Source organism: Talaromyces rugulosus, chromosome VI (genome assembly GCF_013368755.1).
Source record: "Talaromyces rugulosus chromosome VI, complete sequence".
Taxonomy (NCBI): Eukaryota; Fungi; Ascomycota; class Eurotiomycetes; order Eurotiales; family Trichocomaceae; genus Talaromyces; species Talaromyces rugulosus.
The window spans coordinates 131,710-151,919 of NC_049566.1; the positions used below are offsets into that span (position 1 = coordinate 131,710).

Below are 20,210 nucleotides of genomic sequence, written 5' to 3' on the forward strand. Positions count from 1 at the left end.
ACGGACCGTTATTGAATTAACTGGTTTGAAGCTAATTTTCTGTTTAATAGTTTCAACGCGATGGAAATTTAGTGCTACCTACAGCTTCGATTTTACCTCGGCTTCACGCTCTACGAGCAAGGCTACCGCAGCAGCACTTCCATACGAGGATTGATACCCCCATCCACCATGACCGTAATTATGAACAACAGATACCCCCTTGACGCGCTCAGCCTCGATACGTACACCTTGTGGTCTCACAGGACGAAAGCCAACACCATGGCGAATAACGCTTAGCTCCACGGCATTGCCTTGCGTCAATTCTGGATACATAGCGAGGCATCCTTTCTTTATGCTCTCCGCAAGATGGGGATCTGGGGATGCATTCCAATTGCCAATCTGGTAGCAGCCCCCAAGAATCGTTCCGCCACCTGTAAGCTGCATTAGTAGGTGCAACTGATTTTTTTATATTTGTTCACTTGTAATTTCGGATAACTAACCGCATGGTCGTGACATCATGTATGCCATGCCATTATTTTTTGTATCCGTGGTCGAAATGGTGGCCATGACACCGGGGTCATTTCGGACTACGACAACTTGTCCTCGCGCAGGAACCACAGTCTTGTCCTCCACACCCCCCAAATACCGTGCCATGAGCCCCGTGCAATTTATCACGAGATCTGCAGGTTTTGAACTCGCGTGCAGGGACGCGGCATCAGCAACGTGTTCAACTACTGCTCTTTTGAAGATGACTTCATTACTTATACACTTTGAGAGTAGCCATGAAAGATATACGGCAGTGTTTATACAGACCGTTGTAAATTCGTAAGTTGAGTGAATACCTGCAGGGAGCCGTGGCTGGTCCAGGCATTTAAACTATGACGATGTTAGGATAGCAATGTAATTGGCGTTTTGGTACCAGTATAGCGTCTTGACATACATCATGGAAAAGATGACTCCACCATGGCATTCTGTTATCACTTTGGGCAAATAACGAACCTGCCTTTCCGACGTCTTCAACCCGCGTGTGAATATAGGCCTCTGGGAACATACTAGTAAGAAAACATACTATTGCACAACAAAAGAAAAATCGTATCGTACTTTCAAATGCCACTCCGGATTCAGGGTGTTCATTAGCCAGCTTGGATAATTCTGGCCATGTGGCCTCCTCTAGCCCGGCTTGCTCGCTTCCAGGTGCTCCCATCCTGCTTATGAGCGTCAGAAGGTGAAATAAAAACATCAAAGGACCAACATACGGCCAGAAGTTAGCCCCAGCCCATGGGGATGCGTATTCTGCATCATAATCGCCGGGCATGAACTTTGCGACAACGGTGACTCTATATTTTGGCTTTTGAGAGAGAACAAACGCTGTCGTGAGACCGGCCACACCTGCTCTGAGTATATTTTTAGTTAGAGAAATTGATTAACTTATTTATATCCGTTCGAATACCTTACCCGATTATCGTTATGTTAAAAGGTTGTGGTGCCATTTCTATGTCACAGTACCGCAGAAATTGGTGAAGCTGTCTGTCCACCACCGATAGTTTTCAGATGCTTTGTTTTAAGATGATGTTTCCAAATGGCAGTACCATGAGACGAAAATATCAAAATTTAGTACTTTCTTCTTCGAAATCGCTGTAGAGTTTGGAGAAACCAGTTGGTGTCAATTATCGCACTAGTCGCCTAAGGTGGCCGAACAATCCGACAAAGTCGACAGCGTCGACAGCGTATCCGTCCCTCAGCATCCCAAAGCATATCAAGGCGACACGAAAACCCAGTCCCGAGTCAGTTATTACGGGGGGCAAGATATCTCGCTTTTTTTATCCCGACGGGGATCCAGTTGACTCCAACGCTAGCCTAGAGCGGCAATGGAGCCTCTATTCTACATTGGGAGCCCTAGAGCGAGCGTCGCGTCGAAGTACCTTTGACATAAACTTAGCAGCATTTCGATAAGACTGGTTCATAATTTACACGCTCTCCGCCAGAAAATTTGTTCTTCTAAGCCAACCTACCTACCACTGTCATAGCCACCAAGCCTCAACACCATGTCGGATACGGTCGTACCGTACGGGAAATGGATTAGCCCGATCACTGCTGAACATCTCTCCAGTGGCAGCATCCACTTTGAAGGTATCTACGCCAATGTAAGGATTTGCCCACGAAACCGAAATATTCCGCATGTCCCAGTGCTAATACAAGAAAGCCCTCCACGGGACAAATATTCGTTCTGGAGTCGCGTCCTGCAGAAGGTGGGAGATTTGCCATTGTAGAATTAGCCGATGATGCCGCAACTAGTAAAGATGTCTTACCAGCGGAATACAATGCCAGTGGAACAATTCATGAATACGGTGGTGGTTCGTGTGCGATGCATCCTCATGGTCGTTTACTCTTCACGAATAACCCCGACAATGGCATATACCTGCTAGACCCTGGTTCTGGAAAAGTGGAGACCATTATAGCACCCGATGTATGTGTTCGTTTTGGAAACTTCCATGTCCACCCAAAGACCGTGCAATGGATTCTTGCTGTGCAGGAAAGCCACACCAAAGATTTCGATGGAACCACGGTGGTAAAAAATGCCATTGCAGCTATTCATGTTGCTACAGGCAAGGTATCTATTGTTCTTGAGGGTGCTGACTTTTACCAACACCCCCAATTTAGCCCAGACGGGAAGCAGGTCTGTTGGACAGAATGGAACCATCCTGATATGCCTTGGTCAGGGACAAGTTTATTTGTAGCCCAGTGGGAAGATGGTAAGTTACAAGACCATACCTTGGTGTCAGGCGAGGCCGGCGTTGAGAGTATCTGTCAGCCAAGATGGGGTGTGGATGGCACCCTATTTTTTGTCAGTGATAAGACGGGATACTGGAAATTGTATCAGTTTAATGGAACGACACCAGAATTGATAGATTTAAAAGGGCTAGAGTCCGCTGAGTTTGGCAGTCGGGAACCGTGTCTGGGAAAGTACGTTTTATTTGTTTTCAATGTTACTAAAAAGATCTTTCCTAACAATTCCTTTTTAGCTGCACATACGTTCAATTAGATAAAAGCACAATTGTCGCATCTGCCAACCAAAATGCGACATCTAACCTGGTCTTGGTTGACTTAGACACCAGTTCATGGAAAGATCTATCCTTACCCGTCGTCGATATTCAAAAAAATGCCATGACACGTCTCTCGGCCACATCATTTCTTGTGATAGGAAGCACTCGTACTGTTCCACAAGCGCTCTATCGTGTGGATCTAGGTGATACTGTCTCCATCAAATTACTTAAACCCACCATTAAGCTTGATATACCTGGCACACTCGTCTCGAAAGCGCAGCATATAACGTTTCCACGATTACATGGGGAGACGGACGACACTAGCGCCAAATATGCACATGCGTGGCTTTTTGAACCCAAAAATGGCGCTTTCAAAGCACCAGAAGGAACTAAACCGCCTTTACTCGTGTGGATGCACGGTGGCCCGACATATCACGTTCCACCTGGCCTTTCCCTGACAACGCAATACTGGACATCACGAGGCTACGCCTACGTTATGGTGAACCACGTCGGATCCACTGGATACGGGCGAGCATATCGCGAACTTCTTGATGGTGAATGGGGAACTGCTGAAATAGCCGATGCTGCAAGTTGCGTCCAATATCTCACCTCTGAGGGGCTTGTTGACGCAACAAAAATCGGCATCGTTGGCGAGAGCGCTGGTGGGTATTCAGTCATGCAAGCCCTCTACACATATCCCGATATCTGGGCTGCTGGCGTTAGTATATATGGAATTAGCAGTTTGTCGGAATTTGCAGAGACGACGCATAAATTTGAAAGTCGTTATATTGACTCTCTTGTGTTGGGGAAAGGGAGAAAGACCAAGGAAGAAGTAGAGGTTATGTATAGGAGCCGGAGTGCTGTGTATCACACGGAGAAAATCAAGGCACCGCTATTGCTTCTCCAGGGTGATATTGATACAATTGTGCCGGCATGGCAGGCGACTCGTATGGTGCAAAAGATGCATGACCTTGGGAAGACGGTTGAGTTGGAAATCTATGAGGGAGAAGGCCATGGTTTTCATATGGGGAAGACAATTAAAGCTTCAACGGAATCACAGGCTCGGTTCTGGGAGGATAATCTTCTTTAACAGTTTGATGTCTTTTTGTTCGGGCGTTTATAGTTTGAATCTACATTTGTACCGGACCATTTTACTTTGAGTATGAAGACCAATTCCTTTGATAAAATGATTATAAAATAGGATTTCATTCCTGAGAAGCATAAACGTAAAATGAAAAATATTCTTACGGCGGTTAAAACTTGGCAAATCAGCATTATTTATCTATAATTATGAAGAACGCGCAAACCAAATCAGCGTGTCTGGCATATAATCAAAATCAATAGCCGCACCAAACCAAGCCACCTTTCCCTCTGCATTAACTTGGAACTCAGCCTTGACTATGGCAGAGGGATCGCGACGTAGCATGTAGAGAGACACCTCGGCAAGGAAATAGTCACCAGAAACGTGCCTCAAGGCTAGTGTGCTTCGAAGTGATCCTGTGACTTCGACATGGAGCCAGGGCTCGGCTTCAGATGTTACACTGATAATCAGATCCGGATGGGCTGGATGGGTGTATGTACCGGCGTATCCTTCGAGTGGAAGCGATAGAGGTCTAGCTGGCGAAGGAATGGATGGATAAAGGCGTTCACGAGCTGTGCAATTGTGCTCTCTTTTTTGAGTAAGCCTCTTCTGGGCACTACAATAGAGGAATTGATGTTAATATTAAACGGATAAGTTAATGGGATTTATGAGAAATGAAAGGATTTCTCACAGATCATAGAGGTCTAGTCGATCCTCTTGCGGGACTTTCAGCATTTCGTCTATTAGATGCCATGCCAGCGTTTCACGTCCTGGACCATCGGCATTACAGAAGACTAGAACACCCCATTCTCGTTCAGGAAACAGGATCATTGTGGCAGTCATTCCTTCCAGGCCGCCAGGATGGAACATTACGAATTCCCCTTGATAAGTGCTCGTCATCCATCCTAGGGTATATAAGATCTGATTCTTGAGCTGTGGTAGCATCGGCGGGCAGAAGGACCGCGGTTCAAGCATTGCAGCATACCCTTCCTTTGAAAGCGGGCCAGATTGTCGCATAACAGAGCGTATATACTTGGAGTAGTCAAGGACATTAGAAATTACTGCTCCAGCACCACTGAGCACACCTTCACAATATGGTACCTCGGCCATTTCAAATTTTTCTTCGTCCCAGCCATAAGGCACTGCCAATGTGGTGTCATTACCGGCAGATGCGGCATACTTCCTTGCATCATCGAGCGAAAAGAATGTTGAGTTCATATTCAAGGGCGCCCAGATGTGTTTTTGGAGGAAGTCTCCCAGCCACTCCCCAGTTGCAACCTCTATCATATGTGACACGGCAATGTACATAGCATTGTTATATTGCCATGCAGATCTGATTTCTTGGCTCATTTTAAAATGCCGCAAATTCAGAACGACGTCACGTACGGTCCCGAGACGCCCCAATGACAGTTCATGTCCGGCCAGGCCGGATCGATGGGAGAGCGCGTCCTCCAGTGTGACGTGCGAGGTTGCATACTCATCTGGGAGGACAAAATCCCCCGGAATGATCTGGTTAAGTGGGGTTTTCCACTTGATGTTCGGATAATTTTCCTCGTCGTCAACCAGCAAAGAGGCTGCAGCTGCAGTAAAGGCCTTTGTAGTGCTGCCACTGTAGAATAGTGTCGACGGTCGAACTGGAACATCTGGCGACGACGCAGTTCCATATCCCTATCATTGCGTGAGCCACTCTCTGCGGAAAGTTTAAGACTGCGTATTTACCTCAGCCCATGTATCGTCGCCATCGACGACTGCGACGGAGACGCCTTGTATATGCCATTTTTCGAGAGTTTCAGATACGAGTCTTTTGAAGTTTTCGTTCAGAGGAGAGGTCTTTGGTAGATCCTGTCCAGCCTGGCTGATGTAAAGGCCGGGTGTGGCTTCGTCTAAGAGTGCCATTGCGGGCGAGTCAACTTGAAAAACGAATAAACTGCACCGTATGAGGATTGTTATCAAACTCCGGATAGCAGATGCATCAAACAGTAGAAAGGCGGCTGCATAACATATACCACGACCTGCACCGATAACATTTGAACGCAACTCAGCGCTGCACATGCTAGCGTAAAAGCAATATTATACACCAATGCCAGCTGCATAGATGATCGATGTCTCATTAGTAGAATAAAATCAACTTGCCAAAAGGGGAGTTTCGTGCCGATAGCAGTGGGGTTGTGATGCACTAACCTTACCTGGGCAGCAAGAGCGAGGAGGCACTTCTATTGATTACTTATCTCAACACGGAACCCACCTACTGGGGATCTTCTAGTTAGATATCGTATAAGGAAGGATGAATTAATATCATAGTAAAACAGTTGTTCTAAAAGGAAAAAGAGGTATATAATATAAGAACAATCTTACAAAATCTGTGGAGCGACTCAAGCCACTCCCAGGAATGTCAGAATAGATAAATCACTATTAGGTTCTAACTAGAAAATAACCGAATCCTAATATTAATAACATAAACTATATAGTATTTTCATAGTTCTTAAGTAACCTTAAAACTAAAAATCATGACAGAAGGCGGGCTGGAGGAAGCTTTCTAAGACATTTTCAACTCCATCCATCCGTACTGTATGACAGGTATCAGGAAAAAATGTCCTCCCAATGCGAACTTGAAGCTCCGAGCACTCGGCACTCTGGTCAACACTTAGCAGCAACCAGTGCGTTCCTTGACAAACGATGAATAATATCCTGCGTATCTCTCCGGAGGTGCATCTTATGTACGAGATCATCGCACACATGTACTGTATCATTTCCCATCGCCCAAATATTTCTCTCAAAAATGTCTCAAAGTTGATTCGCACTCGCTATATTCCTTCACTTAGCTATAGACGGGGAAATTTGTATGGCACGACATGAAAAAACAAATTTGCAGTTTATCCGCCCTCCTAATATCTTGTTCAGCATCCTATACATCCGAAACCAATCAGTATCAATGTCAGATCTAGTACAATTTTTCTTTTTGCCATGGTAGTTCCAGCGGTGCTAAGACAATGAATACCTTCCACATGTCTACAGGGATACATCTCATATGGGAGATACATATGTTTAATTTTAATCAAGCGATTTTGCCTTCTAAATAGGACTTCCACTTGTCATCACAATTCTTTATATCCCTTCCGCAGTCATAGTCTTCGCCTTATCATTAAGAGCCTTAGCAATAGCCGGCCGAGCTTTAATACGGGTCAACCAGGCATTGACATGCGGGAAGTCCTTCTCTATATCAATCTTGTCCGACCAGAGGACCGGGACCACATCAAACCACGGCACAAAAGCCGCATTGACATAACTGTATTTGCCACCGACGAGGCACCCCTTGCACTCAAGCCATCGGTCAAGAACTCCGGAAATACGACGGATCTCGTTGACATACCGATCGATCGCACTGGGCAAGTTCTCGGCGTGGTAAACCGTAAACTAGGTAGCCTGTCCGAAGTATGGCCCCTGGCCGGACATTTGGTAGTGCAGCCACTGCTTGATTTCGTAGTACTCCTTCGAGCCAGCGGCAAAGCTGATGCTGTGTCGCTTATCGTATGTGTCCACCAGCTACTCAAGGATGGCGCCGGATTCCCAGACGGAGATGCCGGTGTTCGGGTCCTCGATGGCTGGGAGCCGACCGTTAGGGTTAATTGACTCGAAGGGTTCCTTCTTCAGGTCGGCGAAGTCGATGAACTTGCGCTCGTACTGTACATTGAGCTCTTCCAGGATCATAGCGAACTTCCAGGGGTTGGGCGTTCCGGCGTGACCCCAGAGAGTAAGGGGTTTGAGAGACATCATGAGTCAATGAGTGATATATTGATAGGGAATAGTGAATAGGAGAAACACAAAGAGTTTGATAGAGAGACTAAGGCTTAGTGGTCAACTTGGTCTACTTAAAAGCACTGGTATGCTTTAAATGTGGGGAACTTCAGGATGCGGTGATGGATTATTCAGTTCGGTATCCGAGTAACAGTGCTGACAAACAGTCCGTAAATATCAATTACCTCTTGCAATTTATCATGATGTTGACCAGTCCTTAGCTATGAACACAAACAGCACAAACTACGATGCAAACAAAGCCAAGTTCGCCCGCATCGACGTTGATTGGTCCTTATCAACTCAAACAGCACAAACTAGGGTGCAATAAAAAGAAGTTTAATGTTGATAAGTTTTACTAGTGTGTGATCAAGTTTTGTCTAATTTCTCTAATCGTCCGCCGTATTCGGGGATTCCGGAAACTAACTTGGTTAATAATCTCATGCAATTTGTCATCGACGTAGAGTAATCCTTTTCAACACAAACAGCACAATGTATGATGCAAACAATATTAACTTGACCAGAGATACCAAGGGAGATTATTGACAAAGTTCAAACAAACGGAACAAAACTAGCAAACACACAATACAGATAGAACTACGGTTTTATTAGTGAAGCGAAATATTAAAAGACTTATGTCTTCGCTAATGGCCGCTCCCTTTCATCAATTCATCCAAGCACAAGAATGGCTAGGATGTCTCCAGTTATCCTCATTCTCGGATCGGGTCCCAATGTCGGGCACCATGTCGCTCGGGCCTTTGTGGCAAAGGGTTACAGAGTTGCCTTGGCATCTAGGAATATCAAAGAGGAAGATGACAATACGGACCAACTTCAAATTTCTGCAGACCTATCGGATCCTCATTCAGTGAAGGGCATCTTTTCGAAAGTCGAGGCATCGATCGGTCTGCCAAGTGTTGTTGTTTACAATGGTGAGCATTTTCCTCATGGAAGCCCTTCACAGAAAACACGCTAATTCCGTTAAAGCATCCGCCGGGGCTCCAAACAATCCAGAGGACCCCCTGTCTATTCTCTTGGCTGACTTTAGTCGTGACTTGCATGTCAACACAACTAGTGCCTTCGTCGCTGCACAACAGGCAGCTTTAAGCTTCAAAAAACTCCCTGACCATATGTCCAAGACATTCATCTACACCGGCAATATACTCAACGAGACCACCGTTGCTAGTCTTTTGGATGGTGGTGTAGGGAAATCTGCAACGGCCCACATCATCCGCTCTGCTGCTGCCGCGTACCGTAATAAAGGCTTCAAGTATGTGTTTTCTTCTTCATCGAATCCGGCAATTTTGAAATTGACGAAAAGCAGATTCTATTATGCCGCTGAGCGGAAGGCTGATGGATCTCCCGCATACTCTGAGATCAGTGGCGAGGCACATGGAAAATTCTATGCCGAGCTCACCGAGCAAAAGTCTCAAGGTCCTTGGCAACAAACCTTTGTCAAGGACATCGGATACAAGCACTTCCCAGCTTCTTGATGCTTGCTTTAAAATGAGCAATGCCATTTGGATGTTGTGTTAGCTTTTTTTTTCGGAACTAGCCTCTGCTTTTCAAGTCTTTTTGAATGCGTTCTGTTTATTAGCTTACCATATAACAGCTTGCTCAAACTGAATTTCACAACTTTGTTCTTTTTGATTCATTCTCGAAGTCTTTATTGCCTAATACCTATTACGACTAATTGTCCCTGGCATTTGGTCTTGTCAGCATCCCAGTACCAAAGTGAATAGCTAGGTGATGCGTTCACTGTGGCGTATCGTATGTCGTTGTCCATCGGCGAAATAGTCTGTCCAATTCAGTCGCCATCGTAATTTGTTGTGACTCCTGGCCGACGTTCCTATCCCTTGCAGAAGATCCTGATCTATAAAAGAAGATAAAGCGTTTCGGGCCATGGCCGGCCTACTGGTAAAGGTGAGAGGGCCTCCTCTAGTTCCATGAGTTCCAAGGCCAATGACACCTACTTCGTATCATTGTGTTTAACGACTCTCCTTCTTTGTTTAGTGTCTCTAACGGCAGTTCCTTCTATAGTGACAGTCACTGCTATAGCCAAATAAGAGGTAACTACCGTACTAGACCAAATTAGATAAAGATATACTATTTATTATGAGTTTATTATTATTATTTATTACTATTAGAAAAGGTAAAATTTAAATTATAAACCTTCAACGATCACTATACGGGAAACACATCACGAGAACGAAGAGGATATTGAGGCAACGAGTTAGAAAGTATTTTCATTATCCCGAAACGATAGTTAAAAATGCTAAATTATGCAACAAGTACTGTCACTACTATGTTACAATGCGTTTATCTTAAATATTGCTAGCCCTGAATCCTGATCAAACATTTACTTACCGTATTCTTTTTATTTGACACGCAGTATAATCTTGCCGTTACAAGATAGAACAAGGGATTCTAACCAACTAAATAATGAATACAAAGTGTTACACCAACAACCTCTACATCAAATGTATAGGAACTTATTCAATCATGTAGTCTTGCATTGATCTATTGAATAATCTAGTTTAAATCCTAACCACGGTTATCTTCCAGTTTACTTTACCTTGAATGTGATCTTAGAAGATCCTTGCTTCAAGCATATAGAATTGCTGGCAATGGCTTCTTCATACAACGGCATGATGCTCTTATTTACCAGCGTGACATCTACCGAGCCAGTAAACGAACCTTTGAAAACGTTAATAGTAACCCCTTCGGCCGAATCCTCGATATTGAGAGTTACTTTAGAGAAGCCAAGTTTCTCATGATCTGCAATCTCCACTGTGGTCTTCATCCCCTCGGCCCAGTTCACCAACAGCTCTACGTCTTTGCTCCAGTCATACACCACACTCTCCAGATTTTGGACCACGCTGCGAAACACAGCCGATCCAGGGCGGAGAAGAACGGGCAAAGAAAAGAAATCATGCTCTTCTGTGACATATCCCCCACCAGAGCGCAGTTTACCGTCAAGAATACCGTACCAATCACCCTTTGGAAGGTAATATTGAGCGCGTCCTTCGGCATTGAAAACAGGGGCGATCAGCAAATTGTCTCCAAGGAAGTACTGCATGTCCAAATGCCAGGACGTCGGGTCTTCTGGGTATTCTAAGAACATTGCTCGCAGCATGGGGACTCCCGTTCTATGTGTTTGAATAGCACTGGAGTAAAGGTAGGGCATTAGGGAGTGTTTTGTTTGGACAAAGTGCTTCAAAACTTTGTCCGCCTCGCCGGATTGGTCGATCAACCAGGGCACCTATTCGCTTTAGTTAGGCATACAATTAAAGGGATTTTTGTATGGCCATACTCTGAAGCTGCCGCTGCCATGTAATCTCGAGTGACTTGAAAATAGCCCAAAGGCGATCCATCTTTTAAATAATGCCGGGTCTGGCTTTCCTTCAAACCCGCCAATATCATGTGCCCAGTAACCGAACCCACTGAGAGCGAGGCTCATTCCACCGCGGAGGGTTTCAGCCATTGCCTCAAAGGTACTGTAAGGGTCTCCGCCCCAGTGGACAGGGAAGCGTTGACAGCCAGCGGTGGCGGAGCGAGCGAAAAGAGCAGCATTGTGTTCACCAAAAGCCTTGGACAGAACCTCGAATGTGACCTTGTTGTAGAGGAATGCATAGTAGTTGTGCATCTTTTCAGGGTTGGAGCCGTCAAAATAGACAACATCGCCTGTTGGAATACGCTCGCCAAAGTCCGTCTAAACAGGACTTAATTTAGTGAAAGAATTATGCTAAGATTTATAAGAGTTTCTTGCCTTAAAAGAGTCGACACCGATGTCAATAAGTGCCTGAAGCTTGCCTTGATACCATTTGCATGCATCTGGATTTGTGAAATCGACAAACCCCATGCCCGCTTGCTATATCCATTGTGCTATTAGTATGATATCAAAAGTAAAGGATTAGCAATAAAATGAAGTATTTATATACCCAAAAGTCATATTGCCAAACGCTTCCATCGGTCTTTTTAATAAAATACCCTTTTTCGGCAGCCTCATCGAAGATAGCGCTCTCCTGTGCAATATAGGGATTGATCCACGCACAAATCTTTTACCAACAAGTACCAATTAGCACCCTACACAATAATTTAGAGACTGACTTACGCGAACTCCACGTTTCTTGATTCTAGCCAGCTGTCCCTTCGCATCTGAGAAATAGTCTGTATCGAACTCATAGTCGCACCACTTAAACGCCGGCATCCAGAAGCAATCAAAATGAAACACGCTGACTGGGATATCACGTTCGTTCATCCCATCCAGAAAGGAGTTAACAGTGCCTTCATCATACTCGGTGGTAAAGCTTGTACTCAGCCAAAGACCGAATGTCCATGCTGGTGGAAGCGCCGGCTTGCCGGTGATTGTGGTGTATCGTTCAATAATCGACTTTGGGTCTGGGCCGTATATCAGGTACATAGCTAGGGTCTCACCAGGCACGGAAATATTGACCCGAGTAGTGCGTTCAGATTGGATTTCGAAAGAAATGAAGTTAGATGTTGGAATGAAGACTCCGTAACCGGCGGAGGTAATGAAGAAAGGAATGTTTTTATATGTGAGTTCCGAGCCAGTGCCTCCGTCCTCATTCCAAATTTCAACGCTCTGTCAAGTCATGAGCTGAAGAAATCGAAGTTGTAGGTAAACACCCTACCTGTCCGTTCTTGACAAACGGGCCAAATCGTTCACCCAGTCCAAAGACCCTTTCTCCCACCCCAAGTTGAAGCTGATAAGTTACCCATCTCTGGCCCTTGTTCGGATTGATGTAATTGGCTCTCGGGTGAAGCGCAGTAGTGCCTTGTTTGATGTAGCCAACTGAGCGCCATCCGAGTTTTGTCAAAAGTTTATCTTTGGCGCGAAAGGTGATATCAAACGATTTTGGTCTGGTATCTACACTTGCAGCCAAGTCACCAGCTCGGAGTTGCAGACTCTCCGCTGTTTTTGAAGTCTCAATATCAACTGCACGATCGGCTTTTCCATCAGGAAATAGCTCAAAATGTGGTCCTTGGGTGACGCTCTTCTGCTTTATCCAATGCGTGGACGATAAGTGGAAGACATTGTCGGTGGGTGAAGTGAGAGAATGGGTCAACGTAGGGTTATTCAACGTATCACCACGATTGTTGATCGGCTTTGAGGACTATACCAACAATTAGTGGGATAAACCTCCCCCAATTTGCCAATTTCTATTCGTACCGTTACAAAATGCAATGCCTCGTCTCTGGTTTCAGCGATGACAGTCTCGGCCGCCCAGTCGATGAGAGTATCTGGGGCTGGGTGCCAGCAACCGTGCGAGAACTTTACCATGATTTCTCCGGATATATCGGTTCTTAAAAACCAAATATCAAAAGTAAAACTGCTACCCGATGAGCTCTTATATCTCATACATCGGGAAACGTGCCGATGTCTTCACAAACCGAGCTCATATATGGCATTTTGCCATGCCGAAACCTGGTATTAGTCATTTAGCCGCCCCGGCTATTACGAACCCCGGGTTACCCCATCTAGATTGGAGTTACAGGAACCAAGCCATCATTTACCCAGACAAAAAACCACCAACTTTGTCCCCACCTCACGTGGGGGTTTGGCCGAGGCTATGGGCGCCGTCGGGGTTTGCCGCCACGTTCTTCATGGTAAATGGCGAGTCATGAGATCGTTTACGTTTTCCCTTTGCTTGAATTTAATTGTATTTGCTAGTCATCTTTCTAGGTCGTGTTCTCGAGTGGTTCTGGAATTTAGCCTGGACCTTTTGCCGGGTCTCTAAATGCCTGTCATCGGCATGGATCCCGCACGGCGTTCGGGTATAACTACAGATAGTTTGTTAGCTTTGTAATAGACATGTCAAGAAAGAATGTCTATATAGTGTCCCTCACCACAAACATGTCCTTAAGTTGACCTGTTCGACTTTGTAGAACCCACTCCAAATTAGTGTCACCCATCATGGCTACAGCAAGCAACAGTAGTGTCAATGGCTACACGTGGGCTTGCGGTCTTTTTGCCGCGGTAAGTAATTGGTATGCTCGCTGTTGTTAGAGCAAAATACTAACGACGCTCCTCTTGCTTCTAGGTTGGTTCCCTGTTGTATGGTATTGATTCCGGCATTGTATCAACAGTCATCTCGCAACCTGATTTTTTAAACTATTTCGCACCATTTACTCGTATGTACAGTCGTTATCTTAAACGATCAAAATTCGAGATTACTGCCTAACTTTGACTCAAGCTAGTATCAAGGGAGCCGTGGTCAGTACATTCGGCGCAGGCACAGTCTTCGGGGTTTTTTTCGCAGGATGGAGCGCAGACTATCTAGGTCAGCATCAATACTTTGAGCTGTGAACTCAAATCCTTGTTAACTGAAATACAAGGTCGCAAGAAAACCATTGCTATAGGTGCCGTGATTGCCCTGATTGCTGGCATTTTGCAAGCCGCCTCTGTAAAAATTGGCATGTTGATTGCCGGCCGAATCGTTGGCGGATTTGCAGTTGGCATCATGAGTTAGTTGAGGCGGATATCTTTCAATTGACCTGCTGATCCCCTCTAGATATGACCATTCCAATCTATAATTCAGAAATTGCCCCGTCCCACAAACGTGGTTTAATTGCTGGCTTGCACGCACAATTTGTGGGCGTTGGTTTTGCTGCTGCCAATGTATGTCATTAAAAAGCTTCAATTTGGACACTCTACTAACAATCCATTACAGTGGGTAGGGTTCGGGTGCTCTTATACCTCAGGTGGCTTCCAATGGCGATTCCCTTTCGCTTTTCGTAAGTAAATTCATCTACTCTGCATGTCTAGTAGTGATATTAACCCTAAATTCTAGAATGCCTTCCAGCTTTGATTATTCTGATTGGCATCTTTTGGCTTCCGTACTCTCCTCGATGGTTGCTTGAACAAGAACGTGACGAAGAGGCCTTAGCTGTCATCAAGCGTCTCCATGGTCACCAGGGCGAGGACGATACCGTTATTAGAGGCGAATTCTATCAGATACGAGAACAGTTAAGGTTTGAAAAAGCCCAGTACGTCGCCGGGTGGTCGGACCTCTTCACCAGGGCGAACAATCGCAAGCGTATCATTCTTGCCGTGCTCGTCCAGGCTTTCACCCAACTTAGTGGTATCAACGTTATCAACTACTACCAGACCGACCTGTACAAGGGGTTGGGCATGACTGGGCACACCTTGACTTTGCTTGCTGGGTAAGATCTTCATTGGAATCGTGCATATCTCTTCCACTAACCTAGCGTTTAGAGTCTACGGTCTAGTTGGTCCTCTGGCTAATGTGGTATGTCTTTACTATGTCGACTCATGGGGCCGCAGAAAGACTTTGTGGATCACTGGTTTCGTCATGGCGCTCGACATGGCTGTGGTGATGGGACTTTCTGGCGGATTCGCTCAAAGCAGCAACACCGTCGCCAAAGGCTTTACTATTGCGTTCATCTTCCTCTTCTCCATGATGTCAGTATACCAATCCGCATTAGCAAAAAATACACCAACTAACAAACACTCAGCTACTCCCTCGGCTACAATTCCATTCACTACATCTACGTTCCCGAAATCATGTCGATGGCGATCCGAGCCCGTGGTTCTTCCATCGCCATTGTGTGCAATGTTATAATTAATATCGTTTTTAATCAGATATCTCCCATTGCATTTGCGGAAGTCGGATACAAGTACTACAGTCTTTTCATCTGTACTAATCTTGTCGGCGCGGTGACCGTATTTTTCTTTTTCCCAGAGACAAAGGGCAAGTCTCTGGAGGAGATTGGCCAAATTTTTGGAGACGATGTTATTGTTGGAGATTTGGCTCAGTTGCGTGAGAAGATTGAGGCTGGTGATGTGGAAATGATGGAGCAGGTGGAAGAGCGAAAGTAGCTCTGTGCTTAGCTAGCCGAACTAATTCATGTAATATTTCCACATGACCCTTCAAACGGTGGAGGAATTCTTCGGATAATACCAACGATGCAGGTAGTCTAGTCAAGAAATTTGAATATTTTTCAGTGGCGAAATTTACATAATGTACCTTCTTTGACAGGTACAAACATTGGGTACAAAAAGCTCTCCAACGGACGACCAGAAGATTAGAAACACTTTCAAATACCGTTTCGACTTTGACCTTCAGCTTTGGAATTCAGCTCGTCTTCTCGAGCCTGTGTCATGGCTGGTGGATATCTCCAGCCAGGCTTAGTACCACATGTTACGTGCGCGGGTCTATATAAGACTGCTCACTTACTAAATAGCTTCTTCTTGATAACTAGAACTATATTAGTATAAGATTTACTTATCAATCTTTGTAAGATATTATAATAGTAGTATATATACTGTTCAACTATGACTGACTCGCTTGCGTCGCCTTCGGGATCCTTGTCTTGGTCTGTTGAGTTGTAGACTGATTTCGACGAATGTAATTTTCGTTGATCTAGAAAACACAGGTTTATATGTAATGATTCCTTTGATAATGCCAACATTCGTGTAGAATTTTGAAGATTTATTAGATGGTACCTGGGATTGCCATCAATCAATGATTGACGAGGTTGTGACGCCAACTGATGCTAGTATATATTTTTATATAAAAAGAATTTCAAGGCAACAGCTAAATATATGCAAGTATTTTAAATTCGCTTATATTTTAAAAATACATTTATTTTATGTAATCATATATTTTTTCATCTTGACTATCAGGCATGGAAACATTAAATGAATTGGTTAAATTGGTTTACACCGGCCGCAGCACAGAGCCCCGAGAATACCAGCAATTTCAACCGAATTCTTGGGGGTACGAAAAACGTGTGTGCTGATCCTAATTCATCAATCAAAAAATGAATATCTCATAATGCAAGAATTCTTAGATCTCACGGTCTCAATATCTAAACCTAATGCAGCTAACGAAGGCACTCAATTTATGATTTTGTTACTGAAGTAGCGTAAAATTTTCGTGCCTTTTAGTTATTTTTGCACCTAAGATTCCTCCTCACGTTTAGAACTCCATCTTAATCAGAGTCTCCTTCATTGACACTCATAAACCAGGATGTATTTATGGTAACCATCAGCCACACTGAGAGTGGACGGAGTTTTTTTGCGAGTTACTCAGACAACAACCATAGTGGCTTCTTCTTCTGTCTGCATATCTATTATCAAACCTTGTACGTGATAGCTTTTCTCCGTTTTCTCTCATGTCAATTGCTATTTTCGGATACTTTTTCCTAACAGTAGATAATTATAGGACACTGCGTGTAAGTTGGATGCGATATTCCTTTCTACTCACCTGCTTAGAACTCCTCACAGTATTTAATATGTAGAATTAGTAGGTTCTCTTCTTTGATTATATAAATATTCAATAATGTTCATAATTTTATGCTGTATTCGTTCATTTCCTCGTATTCTACCGTAAAATCAAACTAGTCAATAACACCAGGATCCAGATTAATACCCCCATGTGAGACATAGCGCCGCACCGAGGCACTTTAAAAGTCAAATGTCAGCTAGTAAAAAATGTTACAGAATCTACGCTCCAGTAATTCAACGTGTTTGGTGTGCTATGTTTCCTTCTAATCCTCTGAGTCCTCCAGCTGGGTTAGAAGATGCATACACTTAAATATAGCTCATACGACCTTCCCGACGTTCCATCCACACTTAAAGACATTCACATGAGCGGCTATAGCCTTTCCACGATAATAAGTTACAATAAATATAATAGCTCAGTCCTTATAGATATAAAGAATATTTTATGTCAAGTCGAAGTAAATGTTGAGTGCGCACCTAGAGTTGGTAGATAGATGCGCGGGAGGAACGAGAGTGCATGTCCTTAAATTATGAGGTGTACATCACTCCCTTCAGAAAAAACACATATAAATGCCTTCTATAACTCAATAGCATTTGTGGTTGGACGATAATTAATATATGCCAAGGCCCAGGGGTAGCATCATGAGTAAATCGGCCAATTAAAAAACAAGCTAAGCCAACAGAACAGTACCGTGGGGGCTAGTACTAAGGACGATGTATTCAGGAACAGGAATAATATACCGAGAAGAGATACGTAGCGATGCCGATCATTACTTAGCTGGCCGGTTAGGGTTGCACTGGATATTTGTGATATCGCGGCCTACGGTTATCATTACCATAGCCCGTTACGTGCGATAGACTGACACATCTGCTGACTGTATGGCTGCGACTCAGTTCTTTCCGTTGAAGTTGTTTTCAGGGGTATTATTGGCGGACTTCATCTGGTGTTTTTATTTTTCAACGCCTTATATGTCTTGGTTACGGTTTAGTGATACTGCTAGTACGGATAGGGTGGTACTTCCATGGCGATTTGAGCCCATTTCGACGCCACCGAGACATGGCTAGTGGACTAGACGATGCAACAACCTTATAGTATCATAGTAATGGTACTCGCGTAGTGGTTTTGCAGTTAGTGCGGCTGGTCTTACCCCTAGAATAATAGTTCGTGTCTTAGAAATCTTTAAATAAGCTGCTGGTATGCAATTGCACCACAAAGTGGACAGATTGCGTGCGATGTGCCACACCTTGATTCAACCTTAATATATCACCCACCGATCGGGCGACTACTATCTAAAATGGCTTTGTCGTCATTCGCTTCTCTAGCTGCTCTATTCTGTATTCAGGCTTCGTTATCCCTGGCTAGTAGCAGCAGCCACAATGGACACCATCATAGCGGCCACCACCTCCAGTCCAGGGCTGAGAACATTTGTGCGGCAAATGTTCCAAACATCGTGAATGACACAGCAGAGTACTGGCCATACCAGACATTCCAGTCATTCAACGCCACCCCACCACAACTAAACATCACCAGCAACGGAAAAGATCTTGCCGATGGGTTGTTATTCTTTGGACCGGACCTCCTGAGCGGTGATGGTCAGCCCAAGGAGTTAGCAAGCTTCATCATGACTGACTCTGGAGAACTGGTCTGGGCAAGCCCATCTGCAAATGATACAACGAATTTACATACGCAAGTCTTCGATGGAAAGCGTGTCATCACATACTACACGCCAGATGGTCCTCAGAGCATCTCCGGTCTTCACTGGGGTAGAGTTCATATCCTAGACAATACTTATACCGAAATTCATACCGTCTGTCCCAAGTTGGGCCTTAGCAAGGGCAAAGGGGTTACTGCCGAATGTGATGCTGATCTCCACGAACACTACATTACTCCTGAGAACACTATGTTTGTCACTGCATACAACGTGACTAAAATTGATATGACATCTCTTGGTGGAACAAAGGACGACTGGGTTACCGACGCTCTAGTAGTTGAAGTTGACATCAAGTCAGGTGACATCCTCATGGTCTGGAGTGCCCTCGAGCATATTCCTATTAACCAAACCCATGCGGCTGTTCCAAAGAATGGCGTCGAGAGAACTTCCGCGATTGATCTGTATCACATTAACTCTATCCAATCATGGGGTGATTACATCTTGGTCAATAGCCGACATTGTTGGTCTACATATCTCATCAACCGTAAGACTGGTGACATAGAATGGACCATCGATGGTGAAACTGGCGGTGATTTCGGACCCCTCCCAGCAAATGGGACCTTTGTAAGAGGCACACCCTTATAATCAGACCGTACTAACAACAATAGAAATGGCAACATCACGCTCGTATCAAAAATATCTCAGAAACAGAGGTAGTCCTAACATACTTTAACAACGACAGCAATAAGCCAACTACCGAAACTTTCTCCACAGGTCTCGCTTTGAAATTGACTCTACCTCCAAACCCAAAAACTCCAATTAAGCTACTGGCTGAAGTCTATGATGTGAATGACGAAATAAACGCCGGCGCCGAAGGAAGTATGTCTACGCTATACAATGGAAATTACTTCATGGGCTATGGGTTTAAAGCAATAATGAAGGAATACGGTTCTGACGCAGCCCACGGCCAGGATGTCCGCTGGAGCGCCCAGTTCGCCACTCTCGGTGCTGGTCATAGTTATCGCGCTTTCAAGCAGGAGTGGCACGGTCTCCCCGCTACCTCGCCGAGCTTAGTCGTTTCTCGTCAGGCTGTGCCAGATGAATTGTCCTCGTGTATTGACTCGTCGAGTACTATGCTTGGGTACGTAAGCTGGAACGGCGCAACAGACGTCTCTTCGTACTCGCTCTACGGCGGATCCTCCAAGGACGATATGAAGCTTTTGGGTTCAATTAAGAAGATGGGATTTGAAACCGTTTTTCCTATTACGGAACGTGTTCCTGTTGTAATGGTCAGTGCCGGAGATGCTTCGTCCGATAACGTGCGAAATTCGACTGTTGTAAAGGTTGATTGGAACATTTGAGATGTCTTTTTGATTTCATCAAATTTATCATAC

The 20,210-nt window shown here is 44.7% G+C and overlaps 9 protein-coding genes across 9 annotated transcripts; 5 read left to right on the forward strand and 4 right to left on the reverse strand.

Annotated features, from left to right (window-relative positions):
* Positions 1 to 78: 78 nt before the first annotated feature.
* On the reverse strand, positions 79 to 1,469 carry TRUGW13939_10389 (uncharacterized protein; the record flags this gene model as incomplete). The annotated part of the gene is made up of 6 exons (XM_035493501.1): positions 79 to 410; positions 480 to 855; positions 920 to 1,020; positions 1,081 to 1,184; positions 1,236 to 1,373; positions 1,435 to 1,469. The coding sequence occupies 6 exons, from the start codon at positions 1,467 to 1,469 to the stop codon at positions 79 to 81; spliced, it is 1,086 nt and encodes a 361-aa protein (XP_035349394.1).
* A 555-nt stretch (positions 1,470 to 2,024) lies between these two features.
* On the forward strand, positions 2,025 to 4,113 carry TRUGW13939_10390 (uncharacterized protein; the record flags this gene model as incomplete). The annotated part of the gene is made up of 3 exons (XM_035493502.1): positions 2,025 to 2,123; positions 2,183 to 2,943; positions 3,003 to 4,113. The coding sequence occupies 3 exons, from the start codon at positions 2,025 to 2,027 to the stop codon at positions 4,111 to 4,113; spliced, it is 1,971 nt and encodes a 656-aa protein (XP_035349395.1).
* Positions 4,114 to 4,311: 198 nt separating this feature from the next.
* Positions 4,312 to 6,000, reverse strand: TRUGW13939_10391 (uncharacterized protein; the record flags this gene model as incomplete). The annotated part of the gene is made up of 3 exons (XM_035493503.1): positions 4,312 to 4,720; positions 4,796 to 5,772; positions 5,824 to 6,000. 3 exons carry the CDS (start codon positions 5,998 to 6,000, stop codon positions 4,312 to 4,314), a joined length of 1,563 nt encoding a protein of 520 aa, XP_035349396.1.
* Positions 6,001 to 7,209: 1,209 nt separating this feature from the next.
* Positions 7,210 to 7,875, reverse strand: TRUGW13939_10392 (uncharacterized protein; the record flags this gene model as incomplete). Its single annotated transcript, XM_035493504.1, has 2 exons — positions 7,210 to 7,486; positions 7,652 to 7,875. 2 exons carry the CDS (start codon positions 7,873 to 7,875, stop codon positions 7,210 to 7,212), a joined length of 501 nt encoding a protein of 166 aa, XP_035349397.1.
* Positions 7,876 to 8,581: 706 nt separating this feature from the next.
* On the forward strand, positions 8,582 to 9,386 carry TRUGW13939_10393 (uncharacterized protein; the record flags this gene model as incomplete). Its single annotated transcript, XM_035493505.1, has 3 exons — positions 8,582 to 8,825; positions 8,881 to 9,163; positions 9,218 to 9,386. 3 exons carry the CDS (start codon positions 8,582 to 8,584, stop codon positions 9,384 to 9,386), a joined length of 696 nt encoding a protein of 231 aa, XP_035349398.1.
* A 1,073-nt stretch (positions 9,387 to 10,459) lies between these two features.
* Positions 10,460 to 13,198, reverse strand: TRUGW13939_10394 (uncharacterized protein; the record flags this gene model as incomplete). Its single annotated transcript, XM_035493506.1, has 7 exons — positions 10,460 to 11,155; positions 11,207 to 11,605; positions 11,678 to 11,764; positions 11,835 to 11,951; positions 12,008 to 12,499; positions 12,549 to 13,031; positions 13,088 to 13,198. The coding sequence occupies 7 exons, from the start codon at positions 13,196 to 13,198 to the stop codon at positions 10,460 to 10,462; spliced, it is 2,385 nt and encodes a 794-aa protein (XP_035349399.1).
* Positions 13,199 to 13,831: 633 nt separating this feature from the next.
* On the forward strand, positions 13,832 to 14,387 carry TRUGW13939_10395 (uncharacterized protein; the record flags this gene model as incomplete). The annotated part of the gene is made up of 4 exons (XM_035493507.1): positions 13,832 to 13,894; positions 13,959 to 14,049; positions 14,112 to 14,131; positions 14,199 to 14,387. 4 exons carry the CDS (start codon positions 13,832 to 13,834, stop codon positions 14,385 to 14,387), a joined length of 363 nt encoding a protein of 120 aa, XP_035349400.1.
* A 44-nt stretch (positions 14,388 to 14,431) lies between these two features.
* On the forward strand, positions 14,432 to 15,757 carry TRUGW13939_10396 (uncharacterized protein; the record flags this gene model as incomplete). Its single annotated transcript, XM_035493508.1, has 5 exons — positions 14,432 to 14,536; positions 14,589 to 14,652; positions 14,709 to 15,081; positions 15,134 to 15,340; positions 15,394 to 15,757. 5 exons carry the CDS (start codon positions 14,432 to 14,434, stop codon positions 15,755 to 15,757), a joined length of 1,113 nt encoding a protein of 370 aa, XP_035349401.1.
* Positions 15,758 to 18,354: 2,597 nt separating this feature from the next.
* On the forward strand, positions 18,355 to 20,177 carry TRUGW13939_10397 (uncharacterized protein; the record flags this gene model as incomplete). Its single annotated transcript, XM_035493509.1, has 2 exons — positions 18,355 to 19,440; positions 19,485 to 20,177. Coding segments are annotated over 2 exons (1,779 nt in total), but the record flags the coding sequence as incomplete, so codon positions are not given.
* Between the last annotated feature and the right edge of the window lie 33 nt (positions 20,178 to 20,210).